Below are 26,940 nucleotides of genomic sequence, written 5' to 3'. Positions count from 1 at the left end.
GGGCTGATTTCTTCTCCTGTGGTAAAAAGGCTTCTGTTTTGACTCCCAAACCTTTCAGGGGAGCATTTGCAACCATTCGGCACCATTTTTGAGTGAATTGGCAAAAGTCAGATTTTTGCTGAAATTGTGACCCCGGGGCTTAGGGATTTTTTCAAAAAATCTTTTTCCACCGGTTAAGTTGTTGAGGGCTGATTTCTTCTCCTGTGATAAAAAGGCTTTTGTTTCGACTGCCAAAACTGTCAGGGGAGAAATATCAAGCGTTTCGCAGCATTTTTGAGTGAATTGGCAAAAGTCAGATTTTTGCTGAAATTGTGACCCCTGGGCTTAGGGATTTTTTCAAAAAATCTTTTTCCACCGGTTAAGTTGTCGAGGGCTGATTTCTGGTCCTATGATAAAAAACCTTCTGTTTCGACTGTCAAACCTTTCAGGGGATCATTTGCAACCGTTCGGCAGCATTTTTGAGTGTAGTGGCAAAAGTCAGGTTTTTTCTGAAATTGTGACCCCAGGGCTTAGGGATTTTTTCAAAAAATCTTTTTCCACCGGTTAAGTTGATGAGGGCTGATTTCTTCTCCTGTGATAAAAAGGCTTTTGTTTCGACTGCCAAAACTGTCAGGGGAGAAATATCAAGCGTTTCGCAGCATTTTTGAGTGAATTGGCAAAAGTCAGATTTTTGCTGAAATTGTGACCCCTGGGCTTAGCGATTTTTTCAAAAAATCTTTTTCCAACGGTTAAGTTGTCGAGGGCTGATTTCTGGTCCTATGATTAAAAACCTTCTGTTTCGACTGTCAAACCTTTCAGGGGATCATTTGCAACCGTTCGGCACCATTTTTGAGTGTATTGGCAAAAGTCAGATTTTTGCTGAAATTGTGACCCCGGGGCTTAGGGATTTTTTCAAAAAATCTTTTTCCGACGGTTAAGTTGTTGAGGGCTGATTTCTGGTCCTATGATAAAAACCTTCTGTTTTGACTCCCAAACCTTTCAGAGGAGCATTTGCAAGGGTTTGGCAGCTTTTTTGAGTGAATTGGCAAAAGTCAGATTTTTGCTGAAATTGTGACCCCTGGGCTTAGGGATTTTTTCAAAAAAATCTTTTTCCGCCAGTTAAGTTCTCGAGGGCTGATTTCTGGTCGTATGATAAAAAACCTTCTATTTCGACTGTCAAACCTTTCAGGGGATCATTTGCAACCGTTCGGCACCATTTTTGAGTGAATTGGCAAAAGTCAGAGTTTTGGTGAAATTGTGACCCCGGGCCTTAGGGATTTTTTTCAAAAAAATCTTTTTCCACCGGTTAAGTTGTCTAGGGCTGATTTCTTGTCCTGTGATAAAAAGCCTTCTGTTTTGACTGCCAAAACTTAAAGGGGAGCATTTGCAAGCGTTTGGCAGCACTTTTGAGTGAATTGGCAAAAGTAAGATTTTTTCTGAAATTGTGCAATTTGTGCATGTTTTGTCAACTTAACTTGCCCTTCTTCAGTTTTCAATTTTTTGGGCTAACAAAACGCAGGCCACAGTAATAGCATACATAAATAACACCTGGGAATTTCCATCTGAATTATCCCCAACACAAAGGACTCTCCACCTGTTATCATCCTCTGTCTTAGCAGATTCGGAATGAAATGTCTCAGCAACAGTTGTTTTAAATTTCTTTCTTTTGACCCCCAAGTGTTTAGAAAAAAATCTGCCAAAACCTTCAGTTGTTTGAAAACCAGGAAGTTAAATGGAAAATCAACATCAGGCAGTATATTTCATGCGTTTAATGAGTATATTTAGCAAAATTACATAGAGCCCTTTTTTTAACTTCTTAAAAGAACTAAAAATTAATAACACCAAACACCAAACCTCATTCCCATCCATATAACAGCCAGGAATACACTTTTTGAGTTGAGAGGAGAATCTATCCGAACTGAAGCACTTTGAAGCTTCTTTGATCTCAACAAGAATAAACCCTTGTTTAAAGCTCTCATTTAAAAACAAGGGGACCTGAAAAGTTCTTCACTTAAGATTATGTGCTTTCAGTGGTTTATCTTTTTGCGTCATCTGTGAATGATGTTAATGTAATGTGAAAATGAGGGGAAATGGATGTGTAGCCCAGCCACTGCTGTTGCCTTATGTTCACATTATAACCACCTAGCACAGCAAACAATGTTCTTTGGCTTTTATTCAGTTTTATACTTTGTCCACTTGATGGTGTTGCGGAGTTATTTACTGTCAGGCTGGTTAATTGCAAGAGGAAATGGGAATATATAAATGCTAGATAAAGTGTCCTGTGTTTTGCACATTCCATCCCAGCTTAGAAGAAATGCGCATAGAATATTAACAGCAAATATTACGGAAATGTTGGGGGAGGGGGAAATTGGTGAAAGATGTTTCCTCCTTTAAAATCATTTATGTGTTTCTCCAACTAATTTGTATTCTTCAGAGGTTCAAGCAATGCCTTTTACCAGGTCCATTTTACATGAGAATACCCTGAACACTTACCATAATTTTTGCAGTACTGGTTGCTTTCAATTTTAAACAATAATAAATAAATTATCAGGAGCACCTGCATTTCTGATCACTAGTTCTGCAGGCTGAATGACGTGTTCTAAATAAATGAACGACCCACGTCCTAGGTCTTCATACCAAAGGGACAAGTTCTGTTGGCTTTAAGAAGTTAATGCCTGAAAGTAATTCTAAAAAGCAAGAGGAAATAAGCAGAACTTACAAGCAAGAAGTTATCCAAAATCCTCTGCACGTGCTTGACTATTCCCCAATTGAAATTGCAGCCGTGATTTCTGGTGGGTTTTTTTTTTTTTTTTTTGGAAATAAGCAAAATGTATTGACCTACATTTTAAAAATAATTGTATTCTGTTACATTTACAAAAGTCGGTGGCACAAAAGTGGCAAACATTAAGCTGAACACATTAATCATTATCAGATGCAACTTTCATGGGAAATTATTGTGTTCCTGTTTGTATGCATATATGCACATGTAGGGAAAATGTAACGTGCTGTGGCTCTCACAAATGCCATAGATTTTAAATATTGCAATATCCGCATGCTTCTCTTTCCAACTCTGCACAATATGCAGCTACAATTACAGGAGCTTAGCGATCTATTTCCAGAAATGATACACTGGGTTTTTACAAGGCATGGTGTAATATTGTATAAAATTTTACTAACATTACAGTAAAAATGTCGGGCGTCATGCAGTTACTGTGAGCTCCTTTAGCTCCCCCTATTTATTTTTTGAGTTCCTACTAAATACTTATGAGACTTTTCTTTAAAATCTAGATGAAAATGTCCATTCTTGGTATTCAAATGTATGCAAGAAGGTTTTTTTCTTTTTGGGGGGGAGAGAATAAACCTCACAAATATCTTGCTGGGATCTGGAGCATCTCCCTAGCTTTGATCTATAATGTAGCAATGTGTCAGGCACCCCAAAGTAGCTTTATGTGCTGTAAATAGGAAAAGCTGAGTAGCTTCATGGTTCATTGATTTAAAGGTTCTACAGGAGCTGTGAGATCAAAGAGAAGCTTAATGGTTTTATGCTACTCTTCATATCTTATATGAGGAGGCTGAGCTTGGGCAATTAGTTAACAGCGATTCTTTCACCAAATCAGTTGTTCTTGCTCAGATTTTATTTATGCATCCATTAAATACAGGCATAGGACATACGTACCTCTCCCTGTAATGCTATTGCATCTGTTTCATGTGGCAGATTTTATTATACTGTTAGCAAAATGGTCATCATTATTATTGAAGTTGTGTGTGTGTGTGTGTGTGTGTGTGTGTGTGTGTGTGTGTAGCTGGACTTGTCTCTTGCAAGAATATTTCAGCCACTGAAATGCAACACTTTATTTGAACAGCTATTTACCACCCAACTATGGTGAATACAGTGGTACCTCAGGTTAAGTACTTAATTCATTCTGGAGGTCCGTTCTTAACCTGAAGCTGTTCTTAACCTGAAGCACCACTTTAGCTAATGGGGCCTCCCGCTGCCGCCGTGCCGCCGGAGCATGATTTCTGTTTTCATCCTGAAGCAAAGTTCTTAACCTGAAGCACTATTTCTGGGTTAGCGGAGTCTGTAACCTGAAGCGTATGTAACCTGAAGCATATGTAACCCGAGGTACCACTGTATTAGATAGAATTATTTGCCATATATAATGTATGTAGAAATGGAACTGGAATAAAGGTATACCTTTAGATTATGAATCCTTAGGTCATTTTGGTTTTATATGGTTATAGCATGGAATGAAAATAAAATTGTTTTCTATCTTCTGTTACATGTTCCAAGGTTATACAGTGATACCTCGGGTTAAGAACTTAATTTGTTCTGAGGTCCGTTCTTAACCTGAAACTGTTCTTAACCTGAGGTACTACTTTAGCTAATGGGGCCTCCTGCTGCCGCCACACGATTTCTGTTCTCACCCTGAAGCAAAGTTCTTAACCCAAGGTACTATTTTTGGGTTAGCGGAGTCTGTAACCTGAAGCGTATGTAACCCGAGGTACCACTGTATTGCTGTTTGGAGCCTATTAAAGAAATATATGTAAAATTTATGAAATCAACAATTCAAAGTTTCAAAAAAAAGAAGTGATATAGTTTACTTAAAAGTGTAAGTTATTTCCTTTATGTTTCAAAAATATTTCTATATTAAGGATTAGGTAATTTGCAAATCTAAGTTAATTGACTAACACAAATTTAAAAAAACACACTAGGTTCTTAATTAACAAAAATGGTTGGCAGTTTAATGTGGTTGGCATTGCATTAATGTGGCTCTGATGGAAGCAGTGGAAGTAGTGGGAACTTTAGTAAATGTAGTATGTACTAGTTCAAGAAAAGGTAACATTCTATTCATGTACCATTCCCTCCCCGCCTCCCTCATTATATATAAGGGTCTGATGACTTCTGTTTCAGTGTATCTGAAGAAGTGTGCATGCCCACGAAAGCTTATACCTAAAACTACTCAGTTGGTCTCTAAGGTGCTACATTATAATTTTTAAATTCTTTTGGAAGGATTCCTTTAAAGACTTTCTTAGATCATATAACTTTTTTGAAGACTTGATTCTTTTCGGGGAGTTTTTAGGTTTTTAAGAAGAGTCTTTTTAACTATCTTTTTAAAGAACTGTTTTAATTTATTTCTATTCTTCCTGGAGTTAGTGCCAAATATGCTTCTTACCTATTATTCTGCCCATATGTGTAATATCTGGGACCATGATAGAAGTCATGGAGCTCAACCCATCACAGGGATTCGAACCGCCGACCTTCTGATCAGCAAGTCCTAGGCTCTGGTTTAACCCACAGCGCCACCCGTGTCCTGGATTTAGTTAGTGGCAAATATGCTTCTTACCTATTATTCTGCCCATATGTGTAATATCTGGGACCGTGCTAGAAGTCTGTATCAAAGGACTCTGGGGGAAAGGGGTGAGGAAGGAGCAGGGGGGGAAGAAAGCTCGGGTACCAGTTCTTAATATTGCAACAAGATGGAAGCCATTCAGGTAACCTGGTGGAAGGGCCATTGCCAGGTAACAGATGAGGCAGAAGAGCTGAAGGCAGGTGGCCTCTCACCAGAGCTGAAGAAACAGCCCTGCTTCCCTTCTGTGCCTGATAAAATGGGATTTAGCACTGGTGCAAGAACATAAAGCATCACTGTTCTTAAAGAACACTAAGTGAAGGTGCTCTCAATGGGAAGTTCTAGTAGCAAGCAGAAGGAAAATTGGATGTGTGAGCCTTGTGGCTATATGAATTTTCTGCTCCACCTTCATGTTTATTTTTGCTCTGGCCCAGCTCACTTTCCTGCTTCCGTCAACCTCTTCTATTTTATTTCTCTAATTCATGTTAACTATTTTATTTCTCTATTCACGTTAACCAAGCAGCCAAGGCCTTTGATTAGCAGCCAGTGTGTTTAGTTATTGCTACTTCAAGGGTTTTTAAAGCAGTTGGAAAAACAACCCCTTGCATAAATGTTTCTATAAGAGAGAGGGATGGCTCATGTGAATATGTTCCAGTAGACTTCTCTTGATAAGATAGGCAGGTTCAAGGATAGTCACATCCTTATTAATGAATAAGAATGAATACATGATGGAGCATGGGAGATAGGAAGGATGCTGGCGTGGGATCTTTTAAGAGCCCTTTATGAAAATCAAGCTCTACTGCAACTGCCAGAGAAAGGTCAAGTGTGAATTCTTACATTCAGCTCTGCTTCTTTGGTTCAAATGCCTTTAGTGAATGGAATCAGAGAGATCCAAACATGTTTGTATCATCCATTCTCCACCCCTCATCCCCTGCTTCCAAGTTACCTGATATTCCAGTCTACCCCCTCTCATGTCTTCCAACAAGCTTTGGTATTGTGCTTCCTTGCTCCAAAGCTTGTTCACTCTTTTGTGAGAAAAAAGCTCTATGCTTTCTGTAAAGGTAAAGGTAAAGGAACTCCTGACCATTAGGTCCAGTCGTAGCAGACTTTGGGGTTGCGGTGCTCATCTCACTTTATTGGCCGAGGGAGCCGGCGTACAGCTTCTGGGTCATGTGGCCAGCATGACTAAGCTGCTTCTGGCGAACCAGAGCAGCACATGGAAATGCTGTTTACCTTCCCGCCAGAGCGGTACCTATTTATCTACTTGCACTTTGACGTGCTTTCGAACTGCTAGGTTGGCAGGAGCAGGGACTGAGCAACGGGAGCTCACCCCGTCATGGGGATTTGAACTGCCGACCTTTTGATTGGCAAGTCCTAGGCTCTGTGGTTTAACCCACAGCGCCACCCGCGTCTTCAATGCTTGCTGTAGAATTGGCTAAATTGAAGAATATGATCTTACTAAAGACATGGCATTGGTTTCTGGTGAAACCCAGAATGGACTTCTCCATTTTGTGTGGAGACTATTTAAGGAACACCCTTCCTCTCCAGACTCCATGATAATATTCATTTTAACCAATATTCACTATAATTTCTCCAAATTATGAATTAAAGCTGAATGATCTTGACATTCCAGTAGGCAGGCTTCGCCCAAATTCATTATCACATTCAGTTTAGCCTCTGATTCTCTTTTCTACTGTTCCACTCTTTGTGTATGTAAACCCAAGGCCCATGCTTAGGTAATAGGTTCAAAGAGAGAGATTTGAGGAGAAGATGCAATTGGGTGGATGAGGAGAGGGGTTGAGGATTAGAGAAATAAAATAGAAGAGGTTGACGGAAGCAGGAAAGTGAGCTGGGCCAGAGCAAAAATAAACATGAAGGTGGAGCGGAAAATTCATATAGCCACAAGGCTCACACATCCAATTTTCCTTCTGCTTGCTACTAGAACTTCCCATTGAGTGCACCTTCACTTAGTGTTCTTTAAGAACAGTGATGCTTTATGTTCTTGCACCAGTGCTAAATCCCATTTTATCAGGCACAGAAGGGAAGCAGGGCTGTTTCTTCAGCTCTGGTGAGAGGCCACCTGCCTTCAGCTCTTCTGCCTCATCTGTTACCTGGCAATGGCCCTTCTACCAGGTTACCTGAATGGTTGCTATCTTGTTGCAGTATTAAGAACTGGTACCCGAGCTTGCTTCGCCCCTGCTCGCTCCTCACCCATTTTTCCCAGATTGCTTTGATACAGACTTCTAGCACGGTCCCAGATATTACACGTACATGCAGAATAATAGGTAAGAAGCATATTTGCCACTAACTAACTCCAGGACACGGGTGGCGCTGTGGGTTAAACCAGAGCCTAGGACTTGCCAATCAGAAGGTCGGCGGTTCGAATCCCTGTGATGGGTTGAGCTCCCGTTGCTCGGTCCCTGCTCCTGCCAACCTAGCAGTTCGAAAGCATGTCAAAGTGCAAGTAGATAAATAGGTACCACTCCAGTGGGAAGGTAAACGGCGTTTCCGTGCGCTGCTCTGGTTCGCCAGAAGCGGCTTAGTCATGCTGGCCACATGACCCGGAAGCTGTATGCCAGCTCCCTCGGCCAATAAAGCGAGATGAGCGCCACAACCCCAGAGTCGGCCACAATTGGACCTAATGGTCAGGGGTCCCTTTACCTTTTTAACTTCAGGAACATCCTGAGAGGTTTGGAAATACATACCCTCCTAACTTTTACATTAAGCAAATGTTGTAAAGTGGCTCTTGTGGATTTAGTGGGCCAGGGCTATCATGTGTCATTTTTAGATTTAGAGTGGTTACATACATTCCAATTCCACATGCATACCAATTTCAAACACATTGGAATCGATCACGTGGGCTGGGCAACTGATGTGGTTCCATCTCATGTCAGTGTCACCTCAGAAGTAACCCAAATCCACCCACTCTACATGTTCACTTCCTATAGGTCAGGTGTGGGGAAACTTTGGCCCTGCAGATGTTGCTGAACTACAAGTTCCATCATCCCTGACCATTGGTCATTCTTGCTGGGGCTGATGGGAGTTGTAGTTCAATGCATTTTGTTGTTGCTGTTTAGTTGTTGTGTCCAACTCTTCGTGACCCCCTGGACCAGAGCACGCCAGGCACTCCTGCCTTCCACTGCCTCTCTGAGGGCAAGAAGTCACCCATTACTATCGCATTTCACCCTCTCCTTGATTTCATTTTCCACCTTAAGATCGCTTGGGGGTGGTACTGCATCCCCAGTACTAAATTGTTCTTTGAGGTCTGGTATTGACACTCACAGCGATCCTACACAAGAGTCTGCCCCTTTTGGAATTTATCAATTGTTCTCTTTGATGTACAGAGTGACAATACTTACAGTACACCCTTTTCCTGTAGACAACCATATCCAGTGCTGGATTTACGTATAAGCTAAACAAGCTATAACTTAGGGCCCCACTCTCTTGGGGGCCCCCAAAAAAATTTAAAGGAAAAAAACTGGTTGTACATTTCCAAAATATAAGATAAAAAACAAATAAAATAAAACCTACATACAGCAACAGTGTTTTGTGTTGTGTAGGCTCCTATGGTGTAAGTAATGCTAGCCTGCTCCCTTAAAATAACACTGGTTTGCTCATTTCTATATATGGGGTGCCTACATTCTGCATGGACTGGTAGTATTGCAACATGTGGAAATGGCTTTATTTACCTATTAGGTCCGTAAATTACCATATGGCATATATTCAACACAGAAAACAGCGGCAATTTGTTGTTGACAAAGGACAGCTGGACATATTACCTTCAGTAGCTTAGGGCCTCGTCAAACCTAAATCTGGTCCTGACCATATTCCATTGGTTCTCTCCATTCTACCAGAGTTCCATTCTGACCACTACATCTATGTTTCCTTGTGATTAACCCCAAGCATTCCAGCTCACTCATCTTGGCACTGAAGACTACCATAGCTTATCAACCCCCATATACAGTCTCTCTTCTCTCAAATGTCTCCAACACACGTGTTTTAAAGCACAGGGAGAGATGAAATGGTCCACCTGAGACAGGCTTAGCAACTGAGCAGGAATTACCCCCCAGAACCACTTTTAGTAGCTTTCCTGATGAAAACCACCTGCCTCCCTTGTACTGTATTTACCCTGTGTTGCAAGTATGGCACCTGTGTGTTTTGCCCAGTAACTTGGTGGGGAGCTGCCGTAAAGGGTTAAATCTGCTTTGTTTGCATTCATGAATTGTTCTTCAGTTGGTATTTCTTAATCAGACTTTGTTCATATGACACCATGATATGATTTCATGACCCCCCATTTCAGCTATAGTTTCTTGCTAAGGAGAGAGGGGTGTTTTTATACTCTTAACTGGTGTAAACATCAACAGACTTCATGGTGGCGATTGTTGAGGATGAGCTCCCCCAATACCAGAGAGGTAGGGCAGGCAGAAGGACATAGGAAAGTAGGACACAGTGGCCTGAGAGTCAAATGCATGGGAAGTAGGGTGGGGTAGGGACTAGAAAAATAACTGTTTGCACTTTGAGCGGGTGTGATCCCAAAAAATGAAAAGAAGAGACAATAAGGGCTGAAAGTACAATGAAAACTGGGACAATGAATGGAGATGAAAGATGCACAGGTGAGCAAGCAACATGTATAAAGGTAAAGGGACCCCCGACCGTTAAGTCCAGTCATGAATGGCTCTGGGGTTGTGGCGCTCATCTCATTTTACTGGCCGAGGGAGCCGGGGTTTGTCCGCAGACAGTTTTTTCGGGTCATGTGGCCAGCATGACAAAGCTGCTTCTAGCGAACCAAAGCAGCACATGGAAACGCCATTTACCTTCCCACTGGAGCGGAACCTATTTATCTACTTGCACTTGGACGTGCTTTCGAACTGCTAGGTTGGCAGGAGCTGGGACAGAGCAACGGGAGCTCACCCCGTTGTGGGGATTCGAACCGCCGACCTTCTGATTGTCAAGCCCTAGGCTCTGTGGTTTAGCCACAGCACCACCCGCGTCCGGAACATGTGAATAGAACTAGTCAAATATGAAATTTCAATGCATGGTGTATGCAGTTCTTTCTCAGGAGAAATTTAGATTAATATTTAGAAAAGCACAGTGGTACCTCGGGTTACAGACGCTTAAGTTACAGACGCTTCAGGTTACAGACTCCGCTAATCCAGAAATTGTACCTTGGCTTAAGAACTTTGCTTTAGAATGAGAACAGAAATCGTGCTCTGGCGGTGCGGCGGCAGTGGGAGGCCCCATTAGCTAAAGTGGTGCTTCAGGTTAAGAATAGTTTCACGTTAAGAACGGACCTCCGGAATAAATTAATTTCTTAATCCAAGGTACCGCTGTATGTATGATCCCGAGAATCAGCTATTTGACTGTGGAGATAACACTGTAAAATAGTTCTGAAGCTACAAGACAGGCATGGAGGTTCCTCCTTTAGCTTGACAGCAATATATTCCCTGGGTTATTTTTTTGATTGGGATAGCTTTTTAAACTGACTCTTGTTATGCTACTGGAGTTTAATTATAGGCCACTGAGCAAGTTAAACTTCTTAGAAGAATACAAGCAAAAGCTAGCACTGAAGTAAATATCTGTTTAATTTACAAACATCAGTAAAGGTACTGATATCAGTCCAAATAAGACAAAGAAACACCGTATTACACATGTACATCTAACTTTTTCTTTTTAAAAAATTGAAAAAAACACCCCCATTACGGGGTACCCCGAGATTTACTGGAAAAAAAGAACACAACCAACTATGAAGAATTATTACCAATTCTATATTGTGATTTAGCAGCAAAAAATGTTAACAAAGGGAAACATTAGGACAAGTAAAGTAGTTTTAATATTTGGGAAAAGTCACAGTTCTTGGTAATACAGCCTCTTTTTTTTAATTTTAAAGGGAAGGATACTCCAAGGGAATATTAGTTTGTAAAGGTCTACTTTTCTAGTGTCAAGTTTCTACACATCATTTCATTTTCTGCAAAGCAATGTATATCAGGGAAATGCTCAGTTCCATACATTTGCCATCTACTGTAAAGACTCTTTCACCCCTCACTCGTTACAAGGACTTGAGAGATGCCCCTGCTATCGTGAAAACTACAACCTGTTGTTGCTTCTGGCATCCAGTTCTTTCAGTGACACCAGGCAGATGATAGGTTGCCAAGGAGGAAAAAACAAACCCAGACCAAATCTATTTACCCCGTGAGAACATGCCATGTTAGTCCTATTGCAACTATCCTGATTAAGTCTTCTTTAAAAAAAACACAAAAAAACCCCAACAACAACAGGAAGTACAAAAATATCAGGACAAATATAAATTAATATATATTAAAGCATTGAAAAAAACAGTAAAGGGGGTGGCCTAAATGTTAAGTACAGTGTACTTTGATACAATAAATATTTCTCAATAAACCGAATACTGTATAGAGTTGCTCAGAACTCATAAAAACAAAACTCCATATTATACCTAATTTTCCCAACAATAATCTATTTTTTATCCTCTCCTTAACATTTATATTACAAAAAAAATTAATACTGGAAGAGGGTAGATAAACACTCATTCAATTTCTTCTTTTGCTAACATGCCGACATAAAAGAATATACCAGGAGATTTTAGGGTTATGGTGAATTCTCTTCTGTTAAGGAGGCAAGATGTTTCATTTTCCCGACTTGATTATTTTATGCCGTACAAAACGCGTAACATAAATTTGCGCAAAAGGATTTCTGTTCACCTTGTGCCTTTTCATTGCACGCCCTGGAAGAGTTTGATATGATCTTGTCGAGAGAGTAAAACCAAAAACGACGACAACGAAAAACTAGTTAAGGAAGTAAAAAAAGAAAGCAAAGCCTCAGACTCTGGGGTTGATTTTTCATCAATAAGATTGTAGGGTTGAAAGTCACTTGAGCAAAGTGCCTGTTTATCTTCAGAATGTTACAAAGAAGGCCTGATGTTAAAAGTTGTTAAGTTTTTCCATCACTGTTGAAATGTTACCAGGTATTTTTATTGGTGTTTTTTCCCCCCTTTTCCTTCAAAACTCCTCTTGGGTACAAGAAGTCTCAGTTCAAGCACTTTATTTTTGTTTTGTTGCAGTTGAAGAAAAAAGTCTTTATTCTCATAATAAAAATAAGTCTGTTCTGTATTTTACAATATATTTCAAATATTTCCACTATGAAGCATTAATTAGTCCCAAGACACGGTCAATAAGTATACAACATTTAAAAAAAAGACAAAAGTGGAGCAAAATAGGGCATGTTTAGGAGGGGCACGCTGTACAGCTGCACTTCACAACCTTCTCGACCTCATCCACAAATGAGGACCCGTCAGTGCATTCAAAAGAATATTTCCGCCTCTTGCTCCTCAACGGTCCGCAGCATTGCCCATTCGAACAGCCTCCTCTGCATTCTAGTCTCGATACCTTCTTGGTCGTCTGGCACGCGGCATAACCTTGCTGCTTTTGGAAGTAATCTCGGACTCGTTCCCCTCGACAAGAGATTTCTGCAACGTGAAAAGGAGCAGCCCTCAGATGACACACCATGCAATGATATCAATCGTTGGCATCTACTAAGAAGATGAAATGCGTCTAAATATAGACTCTTGTTTACATTATTTTTAGCTTGGGAAAATAAAGGTTCTGGTACACAGGATTAAAAAAGCAGATTGTGCTTTTTTTCAGATTCGCTTATTCTTTAGTGGTGATTTATTCCTAAACCCATAAATACGCTGCTATTACAATGACAAGAAAATTGGAAATTTAATTCTTTTTCCTTTATTACAAAAATACACATCATCTATTCCTAACAGCACGACCAGCTGGTTTCTTTTACTGTTGGGAAGTACTTGAGACGGCATGCAATTTCATTTATTAGACCTTGAGTTAAATATTATTCAATCTGTTATTTAATAGAAGCTACATTCCACTAACTTCATAAATTACTGGGACATAAAAACAGTTTAAATAGGAGACATCTGGGTTAAAATCCCAAACCCCATATTCTATTCTAGTCACATTGATGCAAAGTACAAAATAAATATATGTCAGCTGAAGAAAAAAAGTTTGGGGGGGGGTGGAGAGAGAGAAAAGTGAAAGAGCCTTGATAGACAAGGAAAGAAAAGAACAAGATGACAGTGGAGGGGAAAATATCCTGTTTTTATCCATCTCACCTGTATAATTCGCTGTGATAAATCAGTTGAAGATGAGAGGTCAAAAGTAGAGTTTGTGATAAAACTAGGAGCAGAATCATTGGATTTGGCTTCGCAGTTGCAGAAGGCAGAGAAACAATAAATACAGAAAGATATAGCAGGTAAAAGGTGGCAGTTCAAATATAGTAAAAAGTCGCTTCTGAACAAAGAAAAAAGTTTTCACAGCAAAATACTTGATGGGGGAAAAATCTTCCAAGTGCTAATATTAAATTCAAAGATCATTTTTTATATTAAAAAAAAATCCTCTTCATTATTATATTTAAAAAAAAATATTCCTTTTTCACTGAGAGAAGCTCTGTAGAGCTTAGGGTGGGATAAAGGGGGAAAGAAATAATAAAAAAAGAAGCCCAAAGAAAAATGTACTGCCATGTGTGCAAGACTGGGGTTTGTTTGTTTTTCTCCATCTTTATTATGTTTTGACAATAAAACGAATATTTTCCCTCTTACGTGAAACTGTGACAAACTGGTTATCTACCTTTATCGCAGCTGTCCCCAGTGTATCCGCTGCTGCACTCGCAATGCGGTTTCCCATGGCCTGAAAGCCTGCATTTACCGTGTTTACATCGGATGGACTGGCAGGGGTTAGGCAGTTCTTCATCCTCATCACAGAGGACACCGGCACGTCCCTGCAGGCATTTACAACTGTATGAAAACGCATTGATTGGCAAGCAGCTACCATGCACACATCTACAGGGGGAGACAAGCCCAAGAGAATAAAAATAAATTACTGTATTCATTCCAATCCAAGGCTAAGCGACATTAACTGTAAAAAAAAGCCACAAAAAACTTTGGACTGCGCTCAAAAAGGAAATGGTTCATAGGGTTTTTACTTCCCCTTCCTTTTTAGAACGCGGTACATGTCAGTACGACATGGAGCGAAGCCGTTTGGCCCGCGCTAATTGGTACGCAAGGTTAGTGCAACAATACGGAAGAAGGTAGCCCGTTTGTTTTGTTAGTACTGGAATATTGCCGCTGTAGATGTGTTATGGAAGACCTGAGCAAGGTGTCACAGGTGCCAAATTCTGCATTCCTCAAGATCTCCGTCCTCCCCCCATTTAAGTCTTAGAGACTGTGTGGGCAAGGAATGCATAATCTGGCTTAAAATGACTGAGGTTGATACGAGCTATTAATGAACAACAAGAAGAAGAGGAAGAGGAAAAAGAAGAAGACGACGACATGGCTTACCTGTAATCAGGGTTGGGCCACCCATAAGGCAAGGTGAGGCAACCGCCTCAGGCAGCCTGATCCGCAGGGGCAGCAAATCCGCCCCCCAAGGAATGAATTGCCCACTGCTTCCACAGTGCTATGCTCCTTGAAGGCTGGATCTGCCTCCACCTTGGCAGTGCCACCCAACCACCTCTATAGCAGCCTCTTGGTGAATGGGAGACACTGCTGGTCCACTCCCACCCTTGATCCCAATGTAGATCTTCACTCAGCCCTTCTTCCCTGGTGGGAGGGAGGTGTTTTGTGGTCTGCCTCGGGTGCCAGCATGTCTTGAGCCAGCCCTGCCTGTTGGGCTCTTTTCACCCCAACCCCATGGAATTCAACAAATGCTCCTTGAGAAAGCCCTTTTGGACTTTGACCAAAGAGAACATGGCATTGAGATAAAACTTAGGAATCAGAAGGTAGACATAACAAAGTCGTTTTTCTTTTCTTTAGCACTGATGAGTTAATTGCTACTTGAATGCTTGCATGATATAATAATACCTCCGCGAACACCCGCCTTGTCTAGCGTCCATTCCAGCGAATGTCCACGGCAAACCTGGAAGTACTGGAATGGGTTACTTCTGGGTTTGCCGCTCTTGCATCCACAGAAGCACAAACCACTCTGTGTGCGTGCGCAGATGTGGCGCTTTGCCCTGCGTCCTTTTTGGCTAGTGGCTGGGGCTCCGGAATGGATCCCGGTCGCAAAACAAGGTACGGCTGTATAAAATCCCTGAGCCAAACTGGATGGGATGTTAAATGCACCTTCACATTTAATGTGCATGTTCTGAAAAGTGCAGAGAGCACTGCTTTGGGGTGGGGCTGATAATTATCAAGATCATAGAAAATGGGGAGGAGCAAGTAGCTCTTTCCTCCCCTGCTGCGATATGAATGAAAATTGATCCCTTGAAGCTGCTATTTTCATTGGGAGCAATGCTTGAGAGCTGTTCATAGTCATAGTTAAAAAAAAGCAATTGCAAACCAATGGTCCTTTTTCAATCACCAAAATAAGATTTTAGAGAGGTGTTAAAAACCCAATAGAATGGAATGATGGCATTTTATTTATTTTTTAAGCTACAATCTCCTCTTGTAATGTTGTCTAGAAATAATAAGGAAACTAAATTTGCAAGGGAAGAATATAGAAAGGTGGTCTAAAGATGTCATGTGATCCAGTAGCAGTGGTTGTTGAATGATGCCGTTCAACAACTTCTGATTAGAGTATTAATTTGCTAATCAGCAAACTAGGTAAGGTGTGGTCCAAAAGATGGGCAATTATATTCTGCACACCCACCCACACCCCACCCCAGAAATGGAGACTTTCAAGTGTGCTACTACTTTTTAAAGCCAACCCTACTCCACTGTGTATATGCACATGTAAAATATTAGAAAGGGACTTGAAGAAGGACTTACTTATTTCCTAAGCAAGGATCATTGGCTTGCTGATCACAGAGTAGGCCAGTCCATCCTCCATCACACTCACAAGCAAAGCCTGACTGGCTAGTCACGTGGCAAGTCCCATGGACACACAATTTTTTATGACAGGGTTCGCAGCCTGGCAAAATTCCAACTTGCAGTGGGACATTCCTAAAGTCCTGCAGTTCACTATTGATGTATAGATTTCGGATGCAGCCATGAAAACTGGTGCCATTTTGACCTGGAGACTGGCGCAGGGCAGCAACATTGTTCTTCATAGGCATGCCTGGAAAACAAATAAGCCATCAACTAGTTGCATGTCGAGGTCCCCAGGTCCACCCCAATAACTCACACATCACACAGAAATTTTTGTTTAAGATTTTTGGCATAATTTTGGCCACAACTTTATTAAAATACAAATTTGTGAGTGGTTGCGTAGGCATTGGTTGCGACTATCTGCCCCCACCATGGGGGACAGACTGACACTCCGCACGATGCGAAAATCAGAAAAGGGGAATACACTTGGGGGTTATGTGGAGCAGGGAACCTGACCTCACCCCAAATGCAACCAGGAGCTCATTGCTATGGCCCGAGCCCCCTTGACAGAGTGGACAAGCAATAGTTAGCTCCCAATTCCTTTAACGGAATCCCTTGCAGCAGCAGCATTAGAGGGGCAGGCACAGCCAATCCATGCCCCTCAACCAACCAAACCATAAACCAATGCCTAACCGCGAACCTTACAAGTTGTGACGATTTGCTACGCAGTAGGCAAAAACCAAATGGCCCCAGCCAATCAGCCAGGTGGACAAAATTCCTACCAGGCCCCCGCTCCAAAGCAGACGACCCCATGACAGGATAGCAAGTTCAATGCAAACAACCCTATTCTAGGGAGGGAGGGACGGGAAATCCAATGCACGGGCGAAAAGAGGAAGCCCTAGCCTCGTGCAAGGAGTTTTACTATTTCTGGCTGTCAATCAATAAATGGCAACATTAACTTCTTCCCAACAACAAGGGAAGCCCCAATCGCATCAGTGGCCAACGATCAATTAGCCCGCCCCCCAACTTTGGAGTGTCCTGGCGGCCCCCACCGCAACACGTGCTCTCCATGAAGGAGAACACGCTTTACCTATGAAATGAATTTTCATAATTACTTAAAGATCATCACTGCTATTTAAAAACCTAACTGTGATTAGCTATGGGTACATTGAGATCTCCAGATAATTTCCTCACTATTACAAAACAACATTCTCAGTCACCACATTTCTACAGAGCTATGTTGACTGAATGGATAATGTGCAGGCAGACTTAGTAGTCACAACATCACCGCTTTACATTTTTGGACCTTGCCCAACACATGGTGGTTGTTAATTGCATGCTGGGTAATTTAGATGTTCTAGTCTCAAGTAGATAATGCATTTAAATGCCTGCAATGTAGATGGGATAACTGTTAAGTTGTGGGCGAACACAGCAGACGACACAGCGATTTCTCCAGAGCAGCTCTTTATTTGTAAGCTGGACAGAACTGAACAGCAAACAGCTCAGCCGGCCTGCTTTTATAGGCAGCCGGCTGTCAACATTGTAGCAGCAACAACCCAGGGTTTCCCGCCTAAAATAACTGACGTGGACCTGAGTGAAAACCATCTACAGTATCCCCCTGCTGGCCCAGGGTGAGAACTTCAGTACATAACAATAACATATCACCCGAAGGTAGTGCCATGTGGATCTGAATGCAGCCAGACTCACAGGCTATGTACACATTCCTGTTTACACTTCATCCTATGCACACCCACATTTGGTTTTTGAAGCTGTATACACGTGATGTTAGCTACAATCCACATCTATCCTGTAGGTTCTTGAGAAATAGTGCATTATGATGCATTCCCCACAAAACCAGAACCAATCCGATTTGAGAATTGCAGGACATACTCTTTGCACCCTGGTGTGGAAAGTTAGCTGGGTGGAAAAACATCCAACTGCACTGATGTGTACAGTGACATGAAAATGTGATTTGAAACGCAGCAGGGGGAAATGACCTTGTGACGTTAACATATGAGAGAGTGCTGGAGGTGAAATAGTTAAACAGGTTGCCCAGTCAGGACCCAGGGGGTGGAGTCAGAGGGACTATAAAACCAGCTCTGGGAGGAGTTCGTTGAGGAATTTGTTGGGAGTTGGGTGGTTGGTTGGAGTGGGAGTGAATTGGGATAGAGTCTGTGGGTAGGTTGAGTTAGTGTAACGAAATAGGCTGAGTCAGGAACAGTTAGGGGCTAGGAAGACAAGTAAATATCTGAGAGGTGGTTTAGTGAGTGAGAGCAGGTAGAGGAAGTTATAGGTCTGGATAGGCACCCCATGAATGTAATTGACTGATACTGTTTATGAAACCACATGCTTGTTAAACTGCAATAAAGAAACAGAAGTTAACCTGAATGTCCCAATTTAATCCTGACTGGACTCAGTACTGTACCAGGTAGGGCCTGGGTGGTGGCAGCGAGGAATAAAGTGGTGACACGGGGATCAATAGACGGTGAAATGTCCGGGGACCCTGTGTGATCGCCACAGACCTCACTGTGTTTTAAGTCAGTAATGTATACACAGCCACTGTTTGATTCAGCAGGGTCTGATTTGTCCCAGGGCACAGCTAACATTTCTGCTATGAGGCTGGCTTTGAAAATGCACACCTGTAAAACCAGAAATTGTCATAAATATTGCTTCAATTGGTGTACAGTGGTACCTCGGGTTACATACGCTTCAGGTTACATATGTTTCAAGTTAAAGACTCCGCTAACCCAGAAATAGTACCTCAGGTTAAGAACTTTGCTTCAGGATGAGAACAGAAATCGTGCTCCAGCGGCGTGGCAGCAACAGGAGGCCCCATTAGCTAAAGTGGTGCTTCAGGTTAAGAACAGTTTCGGGTTAAGAACGGACCTCCGGAATGAATTAAGTACTTAACCCAAGGTACCACTGTATTAACTAATATATATAATTTGCATTTCCCCAGAATATATATGCTATTTATACTCACAATAGAAACACTGTGCACACTGTTTTCTTACCTCCTACATAGAGCGGGGAGTCAAAATTCAAAGTGGATTGTTTAGATAAGTTGCTGATGATTTTGGGACTTCCTCCATCAACAGACAAAGACAGAATCTGATCCATGGCCAGTAACTCAACTATATGGAAGTTTCCATCATTGATTGTCTCAACACTGGAAGAAGAATAAAGGATATTTTAAATATCCGAGACTTTGAATGTTCTTTCTTAGCACAGTATAGATGAATAGCCAGACATTCAGTATTCAGAAAATTACAAGGAATAGACCAAGACAATTTTCTTGGTTATGTGAACTCAAACAACTTCGAGCTGTCGGCTGTCTTCAGTTGTGTGCTACAGTTTTTGCAGAGAACAGCTGTAGATTCTAGGCAAGATTCTCTAAATGTTCAGGTATCATGAGCTGTGGCATCCCAGAGAATTGCACTTTCCTGGCTGACTTGAACATACAGACGAAAAAGTCAGCAGGCAATTAAAGTCACCAAAAACAGACTGTTGGCAGCCCTAACCCTTGACCTTTTTATTGTTTAAAGGAATATGCCAACGCCATGTTACTTCAAAGACAGACATATTATAGGGCAACCCAGAAACTAATAATTCTTGCTTTACACCTTTCTTCCACCACATTCAGAGCATGGCACCTTCTTGTATGCAGGCCTGAAATTCTTAAAGACTACGTTTAAATACAGGCCTAGCTGATACTCGGTCGTCACTTGGCCAATATAAATCTTCAGAATTCCCCTGGCAGACCATGGCCTGCCCCTCCCAATTATCACAAGAGAGGACGAGAGTCTCAGTAGAGACAAGAATAAAAGGGCAGAGCGCCAAGCATTTTGAGAAAAGACCAGGTGTTTGTAAACAAGTGTGTTTGCGCCTTCACCTTTGAGCTATTGCAACCAATGGAACCTTCCCTCCATGGACAAAAACAAAAGTGGCAGGGTGTGTGTGTGTGTGTTTTCATCATAACTACAAGCCCTTCCTGCACATCACAGCACATCTGGCCCGCGGATCGTCCAGGAATTAGCGTGTTTTTACATGAGTAGAATATGTCCTTTTATTTAAAATGCATCTCTGGGTTATCTGTGGGGCATAGGAATTCGTTCATTATTCCCCCCCCCCCCAAAAAAAATAGTCCAGCCCACCACATGCTCTGAGGGACGGTGGACCAGCCCATGGCTGAAAAAGGTTGCTGACCCCTGCTCTAGCATCTCCCCCCTGCTGCTCCTCTGAACCAAATTGTCACATCTGGCAACGTCATGCAGGGGCTGCTGCTCTCCTCCATAGACAGAACCATTTCATGTCACGGTGCTTGTGTGAATAAATACCCAATTTATGGAAGAGACTGTAGAGGCTATCATCACTCAGTGCTGTAAGCACCTTAAAATCTTTTGGAAGCGCTAAAATATTGGAGTGGGATCCAAAACAAACCTGCACACAAAGTCAAACACATTGATGCACACAGAGGGGTTTTGCCCAGCATCTGTCTCCAACTGCAGACTTCTGTGCTGCTCCAAAGGCTGCTTCCCAGTGCAGTATTTTGAATTATTTTGAGAGCAGCATGGGGACGGTAGGAGGACTAAAGGAGTTCCATTGCTCACATGGGAACCTCTGACTATGGATCCTAGCTCTTCTATGGAAGACGGATAATAAGGCTTGAGGAGCATCACATTTGTCTTTCAAAGTTGACTAGGAGGAGAAAAAGACTATAGATGGCTGTGATGGATTAAGGAAGCTGGAATGCATCAAGATGGAAATAATGCAGAGCTTTGGTTGCACGTTGCTTCCCAGAAAATAGCTGGCAAAGGCAGAAACTAAAATATAAATCCAAGGGCAATAATCCCCAAGTCTTTCCAGTTCCTCAAATACAAGGATCTAGTTTCAATCTCTTCTAAGTTTTCAAACAAAGGGGGGAAATACACTTAAGTATATCTTTATTCCCTTTTGTGCTTTAATGTTTAATGTCAGTACTTTTGTCCACAGTAATCCTGTTTTTATTCAACATGATTAAATGTATGCATGTGGAAAAAGAACATATTGGTTACACAAATTATGGTACTATAAGAAAAGCATGGTAAAAAAGGAACAGAATATTTCAAAATCCTTTCAAGGAATATTAAAAGCCAGCTTTTATTATATAGAAAATGCAGAATTTTACAGGGATAACTTTTCTTTGGACTACATATAAATTTCTTAGCAATCGACTGGCATCTGGTCCTTTGATATTATTGCAAAACAACTGTACTGAATGGCTTTAGTCTTTTAATTCCAGTTTTCCATTTGAGAGGAATTATTCGACAGGCATTGGTGGTGGTAGAAAACTAGCTTTAGCCCCTGGATGCAGACTGAGTATGTATGCCTCCATAACCTTTTGCTGCAAAGCCTCTCCTGTTTCCGGAGGGGAGGGATTGTAAGCAGGAGCCGATTCCCGCGTCACGCAGAGGGCGTCTTGCCCCCTGCCCTGTCATCATCGCTGGTGCGCCATGCCTCCCAGTTGGGCACCCAATCAGGTGACACCGCGGGGATGTGGTTTAGCCACTCAAATGCGTTGTTGGTGTATGGAGGGGCAAGGTGTGGCCATTGCCTACCCCTTCACTTATGGGTATTCCGTTAAAGTAATCCGGCGGTCGTGGATGCTGTCCAATGCCCTGTGTGGTGGTGGGGGGGCATGGCACGACCCTCGGTGACATCAGGGGAGAGCTTATAGTTGTATGAGCATCAACAGGCTCCCCCTACTGGTGGTTAACCCCTCAGCAGACTCACGCCTTTCCGAGTGGGTGGAGTCAAATTTTCTGTGGTCCGATGCCTAAGCCAATACCTTCTCACATGCTGTAATCAATAAAGTTGTGGCCTTTTTCTAGCCCATTAATCTAATATACTGTGTCCACGTGTCTTTATTCCCAAGCGGGGGTCGGGTCCTCGAATCACAACTAGCTTTAGCCCCTGCCGTACCCTGTCCTCTACCCAACCCTCATCCCCAGAAAGAGCACATGTTGCCCTGGGTTCTTTATTATCCTCAGGAGTTGTGTGTATGTGAGAGAGGAATGACAGAGCCATGGAAGTGAACACAGAGAATTCTTCTTCAGCCAGTTTCTTTTGCCCCACCACTTATGCTCTTTCCCTCCCTGAAAAACAGGGACTAGTAGCAGGTTTTAGTTGAGCTCAGTGGGGCTTACACATATGTAGAATTGCTTTTGGCCCTGAGTAGGGAAGCAGATGCAACTTGACACTAGTAAATTGCTTAAATTAGTTGAAAATAGATTAAATTGTTAATCATATGCAAAAACATAATGGTGTTTTTTTTTTAAAAAAAAATAAACCTAATGCTTTCATAAATTTTAAATTTGACCTTAAAACTGGATGGAACATTAATATATTCTCCAGAAATCTTTAAAAGCATGCTGTCTCTGAGTTAAATTTCACATTGGCCATCAGGCCAATCTGCCATGGATGCTTTAGCTGAATGATAATCCAGCTTCTACCTAGGGTTTTAATAGGTCATAAGATTTTATGGTAATTATATTTGTAATGTATTTTTTGTCGGTGTTTGTCCTTTGATGCTATGGCCTGTCGGCTACGCAAATAAAGTCTATTGATTGATTGATGCTTTAGCTGAATTTCCTGAATCGCAGAGGGCTGGACTACAATTCTATGATTCTATGATATAATGGTATGCATCAAATTGTAATTTTTCTTCAATATTCTCCCAGATTATTTGTATTCATTATGACTCATTGCTGTACCCTGGATTGTTCTGAATGACCACCATTTGGTAGCCAAGCCCAAAACCAAAAGTCCTATTGAGATACATTTTGGCTTGCCTGATGAAAGTGACCATGAGGTGATTTGATAATATCATCATTTAGCAGTTTTAAACCCCTAAGTAGCAGCGGTTGCCGAGATGTTACCCTGTTCACCTCCACGTAGTTCCATCCTTATTTCAGACATTGTGATATACTGGTATATCACGATGTTTAGCTGGTGATTTATTGTGATGTTGAAAACCAGGTATCGCCCAGCCCTAATGTCAGTAGCTATTGGGTGGGTGGGAATCCAGGCACCTCAAAGAATAGAAAGATATGAAGACTATATAAAAAAATGAATTATTATTTATAGACCAACCTGTAAATGGCAGAGGCTGGGTATGATCCTGTATCATAACTGACCCTCACTCGTCCACGGTACAGTTCCACAGCTATATGGTCTCTGTCACCTTTATACAGTAAGATTCCACTATCCTCATCTGTGGCAATCTTGTGGCAAATCAAAGTTTCCATTAGAAGACCATGAAAGAAAGACATTTCAAAAAATATATATTTACTTCAAATGAAAAAAAAAAAGTATTATTTTAAAAAATCATATCGGGTTGCCCAGGTAACAAAATCAAACATTTATTTTCACTAACGTAATCAATTATTATTGAAATAGCAGTTTTGTGTAACATTTGAGAGCCAGAGCCATTAGTGCTGTTCTGCTTGGAGGCATTTTATGCATCACATTGAGAAGAAGAAGAGGAGTCTGGATTTGATATCCCGCTTTATCACTACCCAAAGGAGTCTCAAAGCGGCTAACATTCTCCTTTCCCTTCCTCCCCACAACAAACACTCTGTGAGGTGAGTGGGGCTGAGAGACTTCAGAGAAGTGTGACTGGCCCAAGGTCACCCAGCAGCTGCATGTGGAGGAGCGGAGATGCGAACCCGGTTCACCAGATTACGAGTCTACTGCTCTTAACCACTACACCACACTGGCGTCATGAGACAGACTCATGGTATATTCAATCATGGCATTTTAAAAAGCATAGCTCTTCCTCGCATCTCACTGCTTTTCTCCCAAACCTCCCCAAACTAGGAGGTTAACTGCACTTGATTTGGCAAACACAACTGGGGAAAAGCAGCTTGGAGAGAGGTACTCGCAAGGAGAAAACAATCAATGGGGGAAAGGTTACACCCCTTGCCCTGGTCTCTACTTTCCCAAAAATGCTCCTTTCCCCACCCATCACCGCCATACTTACGCAGTGAAAAGGAAGTGGCTTGGATTCATTAACCCACAATGGTAATGCAGCATTGTGGCAAATGATGCAAACCACATGCCTTAAATAGGAGCGCGGGTGGCGCTGTGGTCTAAACCACTGAGCCTAGGGCTTGCCGATCGGAAAGTCAGCGGTTTGAATCCCCGCGACGAGCTGAGCTCCTGCCAACCTAGCAGTTCAAAAACACGCAAAAAAGTGCAAGTAGATAAATAGGTACCGCTCTGGTGGGAAGGTAAATGACGCTTCCATGCGCTGCTCTGGTTTCGCCAGAAGCGGCTTAGTCATGCTGGCCACATGACCCGGAAAAACTGTCTGCGGACAAACGTCGGCTCCCTCGGCCAGTAAAACAAGATGAGTGCTGCAACCCCAGAGTCGCTTGCTGGACTTAGTTGTCAGGGGTCATTTACCTTTACCTTTACATGCCTTAAATGAGGGGTGAGGAATCCATGTCCTGGCACATGCTTTTGGATTTCAGCTCCAATAACCCCCAGCTGTCATAGCCCATCGTCAGGTATGATGGGAGTTACAGTCTAGTAACATCTAGAAAGCCACAATTTCCCCACCCTTGTCCTAAATGTCAGAAACATGGGATGGGTTCCATAATTCCCACCACCACCAGCCATGCTAGGAATTTTATGATCGGTGGATTTAATAGCACCTTGCCTTACCTGAAGAGTGATATTGGTCTGGGGGTGAATCTTTGTTGAAGGAATCTGCAGGTAGGATTCTTTATTTACAAAATTTATGCTGACCAGCTTTTCGCATTTATCGCCCTGGTAACCTGACAGACATTGGCAGTTTGGCTCATTGGCCTTGATGATGCACTGGGCTCCATTTTGACACTCATAATTATCACATGGGCTGGTGCGAGGCAAGACCATTGGTGGTGAAAACTCACAGAAGAGTCCACTATATGCAAACAAAGACACAATCATGTCCAACAAGTTATTCTTTGGAAGTGATAGCAAATATTTTGTCATGCTCTTCTGAATTGCCCTTACCTGTACCCTTCAGGGCATATGCATGTATAACCATTCACTGCATCAGTACACTGCGCTCCATTTTTACACTTGTTGTCTTGGCAGTCGTCATAGTCAACATCACAGTGATCTCCTATATAGCCTGGTGTGCAGTTGCATCTGCAGAGTGGAAAATACATGGGTAATTGCAATTCCTAACTGCTAAGCAGGAAGCTGGAGGTTTAAGGTTGGGAAGAGGGAAAGACAATGATTGTTTAAAAAAAATGTCTTCAGTTTTCAAGATGCCTTGTACTGTACTTTGAAGAAAGTATTTTAGAGCTTGGTGGTGAAAGCTGGTATATTGATTGAAGACCTTGCTTTGCATGAGAGACCACAATTTAATGTTTGTCAGCTTTGCCTTGTTTTCTGTTTTGTCTGATTATCTGACATTATATCAAATATTCAGAATGTACATCTTGAGGGCTCTCATGAATCATTCTGACAGCTCTCTTTGCAACTGGAGCCGCACACATACTTTTTCAAAATTAGCAAATACACGAACCTTAGTTGGAGAGATCTAGACAAATATTTTTGCTCAGAGCTTATACATGTTAACTTGAAAACATCGACTGAACTAATATTAAACTTCATGTCAAATTAGCATGAATAGAAATGCATTTTTTCACCTAACAAAGATGAAAAATGAGATGCTAGATTTAGCTGTTACCTACAAAGTTTTGACTCCACTTTTTAATGAGTAACGTCAAGTTTATTTTATCAAGGTCATAGGTTATGGGATCTTCAGGAAATGTTTAGGGAGAAAAACTGCTGAGATTTTTATTCCTTTCCTCTGGAAGAATGGAAAAGAGTTCAGCAACTACCTGGCCACTAGGCAGCAGGGCTTGCCTAAGGCCCTGCCTTCATTTCACTGCCTCCAAAGATTTCCAAATGTGCTGATCAAGGTTGACTAAGTAGATAGGAGCTGCCGGATGTAAGCAATCAGGTGAGCCCAGGAGGTGAGGGTCCCTTTCAAATTTCTTGGAACCTACTCATGACGGGGTAAGCTCCCGTTGCTCGGTCCCTGCTCTTGCCAGCCTAGCAGTTCGAAAGCACGTCAAAATGCAAGTAGATAAATAGGTACCGCTCCGGCGGGAAGGTAAACGGCGTTTCCATGTGCTGCTCTGGTTCGCCAGAAGCGGCTCAGTCATGCTCGCCACATGACCCAGAAGCTGTATGCCAGCTCCCTCGGCCAGTAAAGTGAGATGAGCATCACAACCCCAGAGTCGGTCACAACTGGACCTAATGGTCAGGGGTCCCTTTACCTTTACTTTAGAAACCTTGTGAAGGTGTGTTACATAGAAACATGTTGTTTCCCAAGCAGTTTCATGGATTTTCAAATAATAAGTCTAACCTTTCTCAAAGACTTAGGCCAGGCTTCCTCAACCTCGGCCCTCCAGATGTTTTGAGACTACAATTCCCAGCATCCCTGACCACTGGTCCTGCTAGCTAGGGATCATGGGAATTGTAGACCAAAAACATCTGGAGGGCTGAGGTTGAGGAAGCCTGACTTAGGCAGAGGCAGCACAGCTTTGGAGAATTTTAAAAAAGGAGGGCCCCACATTCTGCTGGTCAGCTGACAAACAGGATGTAACAATTAGATCTGCTACAGACAGCTTGCATCCTCCAGACATTTTTTCCCCCTCCAAAGGCACAGGTCAAATTACTTCCCATGATGTGGCTTACTCATGTTTCTGATGCTGTACCTGGCTTCTGTCC

The 26,940-nt window shown here is 42.1% G+C and overlaps 1 protein-coding gene across 6 annotated transcripts in view; it reads right to left on the bottom strand.

Annotated features, from left to right (window-relative positions):
- Positions 1-10,891: 10,891 nt before the first annotated feature.
- The window catches only part of SLIT2 (slit guidance ligand 2), a 235,105-nt gene continuing 219,056 nt past the window's right edge, over positions 10,892-26,940 (bottom strand). For 2 of the 6 annotated variants that reach the window (XM_081876194.1, XM_081876195.1), the window contains 8 exons: positions 25,207-25,344; positions 24,874-25,114; positions 23,299-23,429; positions 19,182-19,336; positions 16,129-16,417; positions 13,991-14,202; positions 13,477-13,565; positions 12,582-12,810 (listed from right to left, as the gene is read on the bottom strand). In XM_081876194.1, the coding sequence (XP_081732320.1) occupies positions 12,718-12,810; positions 13,477-13,565; positions 13,991-14,202; positions 16,129-16,417; positions 19,182-19,336; positions 23,299-23,429; positions 24,874-25,114; positions 25,207-25,344 (1,348 nt within the window). In that variant the 3' untranslated portion in view covers positions 12,582-12,717. Of the gene's footprint in view, positions 12,811-13,476; positions 13,566-13,990; positions 14,203-16,128; positions 16,418-19,181; positions 19,337-23,298; positions 23,430-24,873; positions 25,115-25,206; positions 25,345-26,940 lie in introns of all 6 variants that reach the window. The other 4 variants (XM_081876192.1, XM_081876197.1, XM_081876193.1 and 1 more) reach the window with 3 other exon arrangements.

This window comes from Podarcis erhardii, assembly GCF_964252035.2.
Source record: "Podarcis erhardii genome assembly, chromosome: 9".
Taxonomy (NCBI): domain Eukaryota; kingdom Metazoa; phylum Chordata; class Lepidosauria; order Squamata; family Lacertidae; genus Podarcis; species Podarcis erhardii.
The sequence above is the reverse complement of the archived record's forward strand: the minus strand, read 5'-3'. Positions and strand labels throughout refer to the sequence as shown.